General features: G+C 43.9%; 1 protein-coding gene across 1 annotated transcript in view; it reads left to right on the top strand.

The window, feature by feature from the left end:
- The window catches only part of LOC104390668 (E3 ubiquitin-protein ligase RBBP6-like), a 19,842-nt gene extending 13,144 nt beyond the window's left edge, over nt 1–6,698 (top strand). The window contains exon 4 of the mRNA XM_009999849.1: nt 6,606–6,698. Within this exon, the coding sequence (XP_009998151.1) occupies nt 6,606–6,698 (93 nt within the window). The remainder of the gene's footprint in view (nt 1–6,605) is intronic.
- Nucleotides 6,699–10,074: the final 3,376 nt, after the last annotated feature.

Below are 10,074 nucleotides of genomic sequence, written 5' to 3'. Positions count from 1 at the left end.
CTGTGAGAGTGACAGAGCACTGGAACAGGCTGCCCAGAGAGGCTGTGGAGTCTCCTTCACTGGAGACTTTCAAAACCTGCCTGGACACGTTTCTGTGTGATGTGCTCTGGATGACCCTGCTCTGGCAGGGGGGTTGGACTGGGTGATCTTTCGAGGTCCCTTCCAACCCTTAGGATTCTGTGATTCTGTGATTCTTTTGGGTCACCTCATAGAGAGGTTTCACAATTTCACTGTAACCTGGAATAGGTTCTCCAGAAACCAACAGTCCCTAAAAAGGTTTGAGTGTCCTTTTTAGTAGATGGTGGGGCCATAGCTGTTATTTTGATAATCACATCCATTGGGGTCTGGCGATGACTGTCTTGCCACTTGATTCCCAGGAACTGGATCTCTCGTGAAGGTCCCTTGACCTTGCTTTTTACAGCAAAACCAGCATCCAGAAGAATTTGGATGATCTTTTTACCTTTCTCAAAGACTTCTTCTGGCATGTCACCCAGACAATGATGTCATTGATGTACTGCAGGTGTTCTGGAGCTCCACCCTTCTCCAGTGCAGTGTAGCTCATTCCATGGCAAAAGGTTGAGCTGTGTTTCCACCCCAGGTTCAGGCGATTCCAAGTGTACTGGACTCCCCTCCAAGTGAAAGCAAACTGTGGCCTGCACTCTGGTGCTAGAGAAGCAGAGAAAAAAGCATGAGCAATGTCCACCTGGCTGCTTTCTGCTCCAGCTCGTACTGAAATTCTAGCATCTCTGGCATAGCAGCACTGAGCAGTGGTGTAACCTCATTGAGGCCACGATAGTCCACTGTCAGGCTCCACTCACCATCAGGTTTTGGCACTGGCCAAATAGGACTGTTGAAGGGTGAGTGAGTCCTGCTGATCACTTCTTGGCTTTCTAGTTGCTGAATCAGCTTATGAGTGGGGATCACAGAGTCTCTGTTGGTGCAATACTGTTGTCTATGCACCGTTGAAGTGGCAATTGGCACCTATTTGTCTTCAACCTTCAGCAACCCCACTACGGAAGGGTCATCTGAAAGGCCAGACAAAGTACGCAGCTGTTCAGTGTCCTCAGTCTCTACAGCTGCTATACCAAAGGACCACCGGTACCCTTTCGGGTCACAGAAGTATCCTTTCCTAAGATAGTCTATGCCAAGGATGCACGGAGCACCTGAGCCAGTTACTATAGGGTGCATTTGCCACTCCTTACCAGTGAGGCTCACATCGGCCTCCACAACAGTCAGTTGTTGAGAACCTCCAGTCACTCCAGAAATAGCGACGGAGTCTGTCCCTTTATGATTCAATGGCATTAGTGTGCACTGTGCACCAGTGTCCACCAAAGCTTTATACATTTTTGTGGTTCTGATGTGCCAGGCCACCGAATCCACACAGTCCGGTAAACTCGGTTGTCCCTCTCTTCTCCCTGGCTGGAGGAAGGGCACCTCTAATATTGTGCATTAGAGTTTGATGCACCATCCTGGGTGATGACTGGTGCAGCCTTCTTCTTGAAAAAAACATCTCTTGACTTTGTTCTGTTTAGTAGCTCTTGCACATGTATCTGGAGAATATTAGTAGGTCTCTTGTCCCAGACTCTCATGTCCTCTTTAAAATTTTGCAAGAGAGACCACAAGTGGCATTGCAGTTGGTCCTGTCTCTCTTGCTGCTGTCTCATAGCAGGACATCTCTTCTTAATGACTGCAACACGTGACCAGTTGTCTCTAGGGAAATTCTGGAGTTTACCTCCCCATCTGTTAGGCATCTTATTCTTTCTGTCAGTCATGTGTTCAATGGCTGAGGTGTGGAACTGATGGGAATCAGAGATTATGACTCCACACTGTCGTGCTTTGAAAGCCACCTCACGCACAGTTCATCTTGTGTAATGTTCAAAGCACCCCATGAAGGAGAATATATGGACATGTGCAGCTGGTACAGCCTGTGCAAACCCCCGGAACATTTGTGTGTGGCACAGAACATCATCAGGATTTCTAAGTCCATCCTTATAATAAATTACTTCTCGCACAGCTATTTCTCTCAAGTATGTGATGGCTTTCTCAAGAGTGGGTGTTCTGCTTCGGCACCATTCGATGTCACCCTTGTGGGGGTATCTCTCTCTCACAGCTGAAAGAAATCGGTCTCACAGGGTGATAGTTCTCATCTTACTACTAAGTGCTCTATCAATACCAACGTATCTGGCCAGGGATCCCAGCTGCTTGGCTTCTCTCTCATCCTAGGTTTCAGCACCACTATCAAAGCATCGAAGCAGCCAAGGAATCCACACCATCAATGCGGGTGAAGTCCTTTATCATGAGGTGCAGTTCTTTCATAGAGAAGGGCTGGACAAGGTCATTGTTGTAATCTGATTGAGGAGGGCTTGCTGTTCTATCTGCTTGAGAGTGGTCTCATTTTTTATCTCTTTGTGAGGTACCTGCTCCATCAACTGATTTAGAATCCTCTACTTCCTCACTTTCAGCCTCTGTTGTTGCTTGAAGGAACTCTGCTTGTCTCAGACGGGAGGAGAGTTTTGCCTTTGCTTTGCTCCTGGTCACAGGATGAACTAGCCTGATTCGAAAGGGAGTGGACTTTACCTTTGTAGAAGTAGTTGTTTTTGTAACAACATTTGTAGAACTAGCTGTTTTTGTAGCAGTACGAGTGGTGTTATCAGCAGCAGTGGCAGCAGCGTTGCCTGTGAGGGACTGGAAGTGAATGGAGCAACACCTCATCCTACACATCCACAATACATTATAAATCTTCAGTAGATGCAACAATGCTATTCAGATCAAGGGCTGGGAGATTCAGCTTGAAAAAAAAAGGAAAGGTAAAATTGAACCTCCTACTGCTATTACCAACATGAATCTTTCACTTTAGGAGTTGTACCACTAGGATTTGTACTGTAACTGTACACATACAGTGCCCCCTTAAAGAACAGTATCATAATCCCTAGGATCACCAGGCTGGTAATTATACAGTTGATTATGTATGGCTACAGTTCTGTCAATAAACCATGAAACAATCACAAGAGCAGCTACACAGAGCAGTATGCCGTTGGCTATATACCACATGTACAATTTCATGCTTGGAAAAAGATCCAGTAGATTCATTGCAGAAAGTGTCTATTCAGTTTTCAGTCCATCATGAAATTCAGCAGAGTTGTTGGCCGTTGCTGTCTGAGGGATTCCTCCCATCAGAGATGGAATTTTGAACACTCCCAATGAGTGAAAATTTATAACCTGGGTTAAAATCAGGCCCCACGGTGGGTGCCAATAAATTGTTGTCACTGTTTGACTCAGGTTCAACAACAATGCTCTTGATCCCCTTCCCCTCCCATCCAGGTAGGGAAGGAGAGAAGGGAAAAAGAGAGAGACTTTGCTGGATTGAAAACTAAACTCCACAGCTTTAAATAAACACTAATGATAAAATAAAATAAAATACATACAATTATATATCAATATGTTCAGGTATGTGCAAAAGCCTCTCATCTCCCCGCACCGCCAGCAACTCCCACTCCCACTCCTTAGCTGCAAACAGTCCTGAAAAACCCCAGATTGCTGCTGGAGAAAGCAGAGAGTGATGAGGGTCAGGAGAGCTGGAGCCTGGAGGTCAATGGTGATGGATGGACGGAGTCCTCCCCGGACACCGGCCATGGATGGAGGAGAAGGGAAGAAGAATCAGGAAGGAAGTTTTCTATGATCTCTGACCTTCCTCTGAGCATATGTAGATATATGGAATTGGTCTCTGGCCAATTTTGCTGTCTGTCTAATTCAGCCTCCTATGGGGGGGTCATAGATCTCCCCATAGTGTCTGAGCCAGCAGAGAGAAGGTGCGACCTTGAAGACCCAGCAGTTACAAAACCAGTCCATTCTTATCAGCCTTAGAACACACTGTGACTAGGTAAAAGAAAGCTTGCTGAAGAAAAAAAAAAAATCTGTAAAAGGAAAATTGGCTTAATCCTGGCTTAAACCAGGACACCCTGTCATTTTTCTTCACTTCTGCCTGCACATGTTTGGGTTTGGGTGACTTCATGGTGGGATGCTGCATCAGTTTCCCAAAGGTTCAGCATTTCTTTAGTGCACCACCACTTTGAATTGACATTTGGAAAAGGAGCAGCATTTTTCTTCAGGTCTGGAGACACACATTCTGCTGCTTAAATTGAAATAAGAAGCCCAAGGAAATGCCTGACTGGTAATGGTGTGGATCTTGATTTGGCACCTGGACTGGAATGCTGTGTGTAACTGTGCATTTCAAAATAGTCCTTGTAGTTTAAAAATCACTATATGGTGGGGTTTATTTTTCATCCCAGTTTTTAAAGTATAACAGCTTTTCTACACTGGAATGGGGTGAGGCATTGCACCAACCCTGGGTCTTTGGGTCTCACCACTTGAGAAGCTGTTGGAAGAACTTCATCTGGGAATTAAAGAACTCAGGCTCTGTGTTGTGTGGCGAATCCAGCCTCTGCTTCTCATGGAGTGGTGAGCTTGAAATGGAAAACTTCTTTTATGTAGGTCTGAAAACACTGAGTGTGAATCTGACACCTGTCATTCTATTGCTGATTGGTTTTAATTCCTTTTTGGACATGAATGCCTTTCCTTGTGAGTTTGAGTTAGTGCAGCTGGCCCAGTAACCCTAGTGGTTCATGCAAGGCATTTATGCAAACCATGTTCTTAGTACTTGATCTAATCCAGATGGGCTTTTGTTTCTTGAAAATGTGTACTTTTATTGTTGTCTACTAGCATGTGTATAGACACAATTTGCATGTTAACATCCAAAATTAATTTTTTGTGAACAGATTGATGACTCTTCTGCACCTCTTTCTCTGGCCCAGCTAATTGAGGTATATATAGATTCTTGTCAAGTACTGTAAAAAAAACCCAACAAAACAAAAAAAACCCATGAATGTTTCATATTGTTAAATCTTACACTGTGATCTATAGCTGGATAACTGTTGGGATGTGAACAAGACTTTAATTGTTAATAATTTAAAGTATTTATTTTACCTTTAAAATGTGTTTATGTTTGGATACTATCCTGTAAAGGGTAGTTCCCAGTTTGGGAAGATAGCAGGGATGTGCCTTACCAGCCTCAGTGGAAAGTTGCAGTGTTACTCATCTCCAAGACACAAAGAAGCCCTTCAGGGGCTGTTCACCCTTTTTCACACATTTTGTTACTTTTGCATTGGAAGCAGACACAATTTTTGCAGAATACTGTTGTTATGGACATTCAGAGGGATCTGCAAGAGCCAAATTAGAGGCGTTTCTGTCACATGGGTAATTGCATGGCTGTTTTTTAATTTCTTGTCATGATAGTTAGGCCCAGTCTCTGGATGCTGTGCAGTGTCATAAATTGCAGTGCACACATAGTGACAGCGCTGTGTCATTGGTTTGCACACAGACTGTGTGAGCTGTGTGACTGTACCTGGTTGTTAAGAAGGATATATCCTTGTGTTTGTGGGGCGTTAGCAGATGTGGCCTTCCAAAACTGTTGCCATGCCATAGTTTGCTGTGGAACTGTTGGCATGCTGGTTCAGCAAGGTGTAGCTTTGCTGGGAAAGCACCAGTGATCGTCCTTGTTGAAAAGGTGCAGTGCCTGCCAAGGAAATGACTGGTCCTTGAAATTCCAAAGATTAGAGAAGGCAGGGCCTAATGCAGAGGAGCTGCTTCTTTCTACTGAAGATAAAGCCTGGAGTTAATTTCCAAGAAAGAGAAATTTCATCCCAATGGAAACTTCATCCCTCTCTCACTGCAGAAATGAAACATTTTACAATTTTTTAAAAAAAATAATAATAGAAAAATAATAATAAATCATTTTGGAAGGTAGCCACCAAAAGAAGCAGGTCTGCATTAGTGCTGTCCTTGGTGTTGTAAACTGCTGTGAAGTTTTATTCTAAAATGTGCAAACTGTCCAAGTGAGCTACACAAGCTTTTGAGAAAATGGCAATATTTCAGAAAAAGGCAGGAACACAACATAAGGCAGCTCAGAGCTGTTACTTACTGCAGCCTCTTCACTGCAGACTGGCTTAGCATGGAGGCAATGCACTGTACAAAGCTATCTGGTTTGTTATTACAATGTAAGAAATGCCATATCTGGATTTTGGTGTATTCCTAGTGAAGTGTTGTGGGATTTCGGTGTGTTTTGTAAACCATTTGGGTTCAAACAAATAAAGTTTTCTGTAAATGTTAATGGAAATAGTTTCATAGCTGTCAATCTGGATTATGTTGAGAAAAAACTGCATGTATGAAACAACCATTGAATAAAGCAGTGAAGTTAGTTGATTGCTCTTGTGGAGGAGTGCATATACAACCAGAATACAAGTGGCTGGCCTGAATAACAGGTGCTTGAAGGGCCAAAGAGCTTACAGTCCCTCCTTCAGACCCTGCTTGTATCTGGAGTGCCCAAGAAAGCTCTTTCCAAGTAGATGAGCAGGCCCATGAACACCCTGTCATGGCTTAAGGACTCCTCAGAACATCTTCAGGACAGTGGTGTTTGATACAAGCAGCTGTTTTAATGCAACCTGTGCCCACATTGTGCTGCTCTGTGCAGGACTGGGTGAGTGGTGGTGTCTTTGGCTGCGTGAGCTGAAACGTGTTTCTAACGTGTCAAATCACTCCTCAACAAACAGACTGCAGACCTGGCTGGAGCCAATGCTCCTGAAGAAGATAAAATCAAAGCGATGATGATACAGTCCTGCCGCTACTATGATCCAGCCAAGTGAGTGTTGAGGATCTCAGAGCTGTTCTTTGAAGATGATGGAAAAATTGCAGAGCTGTTTTAATAAGAAGGATACATGCATACTTTTTACTGTTTTTCCCCCAAAACTTACAGTTACATGAAGAAGACCTTGAGTCAACCTCCACCATCATACATTTGTTTTCATTGTGGAGAGCCTGGCCACTATAGAAAGAACTGCCCTACAAATGGGGTAAGATTGTGGGGGACTTTTGGTGACACTCGGTTGTTCATGTTTTTACCTTGGCAGTTACATAACAAAGATGAACACCCCTATTAAGAGTTGTTTCTCCTAGGCTGAAATACAGAGGGTATGTGGCAATGTTGCAAAGCCCTTCACAGGGCAAGGAAAATGTGGAATTCTACATGTAACATTTTCTGTTTTCTAGCTGACAGGCATTAAGTATGTCCACAGGTCTTTCTCTGTGAGCTTTCATGCAGATTTTTGTATATTTCAGTATGGCGGGAAATGTTTCCGGTATTAACTCTTTTTAATGACAGTTCCCAGTTGTTGGAGTTGCCTGTAGCACCAAGATGTTTCTGCTGACCCCATCTATTGAATATTTGTGTGTTTTAGTTCCCCAAGCCTCTGGCTGGGTGTTCATGACATTTAGTGTCAGCATCTGAGTGAATGACAAATGAATTCCAGCTTCACACAGAGGTGGTGACTGTGAGTTTCTCCAGTGACTGACTCAGAGCTGTGAATTAAGCTCCACTATGAATTGTGCTTTGGAGGAGGGGTGGGTTTGTGTCTCTTCTCTAGGTGGGTGGTGAGCTGAGGAGTGTTTCACCCTTAAGGATTCTGAAGTTAAGCCAAAGAATGTATGTGTTGAGGCCAAAAGACTGCTCAAGTCTTTGGAACTGCCTGGCTGTATTCCTTTAGGGAAGGAAGTATTTCAGCTGAGCAGCCTTTATGGGAAGCAAAAGGAGAGGATGAAAAGCTTTTGCTGCTTAAAATGATCATTGATGTGTCCTTTAGTGTGGGTATTAGATGAGGTGTCTGCATTTCCTTTCTGAACAGGACAAAAATTTTGAGCCTATCCCCAGAATTAAAAAGAGCACAGGAATTCCAAGGAGTTTCATGGTGGAGGTGAAAGATCCAAATACAAAGGGAGCGATGCTGACAAGCACTGGGCAATATGCGATACCGCTCATTAACGTGTAAGTGTGGAATTAACTGCATTGATCAGGCAGTGAATGAGTGACCCCACATGTAAACCTTCCTCTGAGCTTACGTAGATATATGGTGTGGCAAAGAAATGAAGCTGGCCAGCAACTGTAACCATGGGGAAGGAAGCACTGTCATTGTATCTTAACCTAAGAATCTGTGAGACTTTTTAATGTTTAAATAGGGTGGTTCTGCTGTTGGTGCCCCTGGAAGTTGGCTACACTTGTGCTGTGCTGAGAACCTGCATTTCTGCAGCACGTTTCAATCGTGCCCACTGTGGAGCTGTTCTCTTTGAAAGCTCCTTTTGCTGCTGCTTGACGTTTCAAAGGGTTCTTAACCAATCACATTTCCTCCTCCTGGGACTTTTATCAACCTCCCTGTGTGAAACAGACTGAAGTTTTCCTGTTGCTGTAAACTAAGAAAATCCTCCTGTGCTGCCCAGAGGGGCTGTTGTCAAATGCACTTGGTAGCACTTCTGTTTTTCTGCCATGGATCTCCCTTTGTAGAAGCTGTAACACAGACTTTTGATGTTTTGAAAGTGTCATTCCCCATAAAAAAACTTTATCCTGAGCCCGCAATGGACATTTACCCACTGGCAAAGGAGGGGTGGGATTCTCTTCCCCTGATTTCTATCTGTCAAAAGATGTTTTTTCTCATCTGGACTGATTTCTTAGTCAATCTGATGAAAGGGAGAGTTCTGCAAAAGGAAATTTCTCCCCCCCCCCCCGCCCTCTTCTAATGTTGTGGTAGAGAAAAGTAGTTAGAAGGCTAATGTGGAGTGAGAAGAATTCTGTTGTCTTCTTTGATAAAATCCAAAGCTTGGAAAATTTTTCCTTTACCCATCTTTATCTTTTTTCTTTTTCCTTCCCTACTCCCCCTCCAGGGAAGCTTATGCTAGAGGAAAGAAGGAGAAACCTCCCTTTCTACCAGAGGAGCCATCCTCCTCAGATGGGCCTGTTCCCAAGGAGCTGCTCTGTCCCATCTGCCAAGACCTAATGACTGATGCAGCTGTTATCCCCTGCTGTGGGAACAGTTACTGTGACGAATGTAAGTCTTCCTCCCTTCTTTGTGGATTCCCAACATCCCATCTGATCTGAAAGCAGGAACAGGAGATAGCAACAACCCTTTGTTACCAGGTGTGTTTCATACTGAAGCCCACCCTGAAAAGGAAAGGAGTCTTCTCTTGCAAATTTAAAAAAAAAAAAAAAAAAAAGCAGAAAGATTTTCCCCTTTGTACGTGTCTGGTTCAACCCTCTTTACAAACAGAAGGAGGAGTGTGAGAAGAGTGCAGGATTGGGCAGGTGATGACACTATTAGATCCTGGAGGCATACAGTTTGCCCACAGCCCTTTCTCTCACACAAAAGCCAGCTCTGGTGACCTACTGTGGTCTGCAACAGACAACTGATTGGACATTTCATCCACATTCTTCTCCATGGGAGAGCTGGGTAAACCCTTCAGAACTACAACCTGCTAGTGGTTTTTTGAGATGTGTTTTATTCCTTAACCTTGAGTTTGGTGATTTCTGACTCTACTAGACTGTGGAAAGAGGACTAATTGAAACATCAAGACACAGACTCCTCTCCATCTTCAGATGTTACAATAGGAAAATGTCAAGACTGTGTGGTTATGTGCTACCTTTTTTGTGCTGTTGAACATCGTAGCTTCATGCTCTCCATTTGAGACCATGTTCACCCATTAATCATTTATGTGCTTTTATAATTGTCATCGTTTGACTCAGGTCTGACAAAAATGCTCTCGATCCACTCCCCCTCTGACATAGGTAGGGAAGGAGAGGGAGAAAAAGAGAGAGACTTGGCTGGATTGAAAACTAAACTACACAGCTTTAATTAAACACTAATGATAAAAGAAAATATATACAATTATATACAAATATGTTCAGGTATGGGCAAAAGCCTCTTGCCTCCCTCCACCCCCAGCAACTCCCACAGCATCTTCTGAGCTCGGAACAATCTTGAAAAGCCCCAGATTGCTGCTGGAGAAAGCGCAGAGTGATGAGGGTCAGGAGAGCTAGAGCCTGGGGGTCAAGGGTGGGGGATGGACGGAGTCCTCCCCGGACGCCGGCCATGGATGGAGGAGAAGGGAAGAATCAGGAAGGAAGTTATCTTCTATGATCTCTGACCTTCCTCTGAGCTTACGTTGATATATGGAATGGAATATCTCTGGCCAATTTTG

This window comes from Chaetura pelagica, unplaced genomic scaffold (assembly GCF_000747805.2).
Source record: "Chaetura pelagica isolate M959 unplaced genomic scaffold, ChaPel_1.0 scaffold146, whole genome shotgun sequence".
Classification (NCBI taxonomy): domain Eukaryota; kingdom Metazoa; phylum Chordata; class Aves; order Apodiformes; family Apodidae; genus Chaetura; species Chaetura pelagica.
This window is presented reverse-complemented; position numbering and strand designations above follow the sequence as displayed.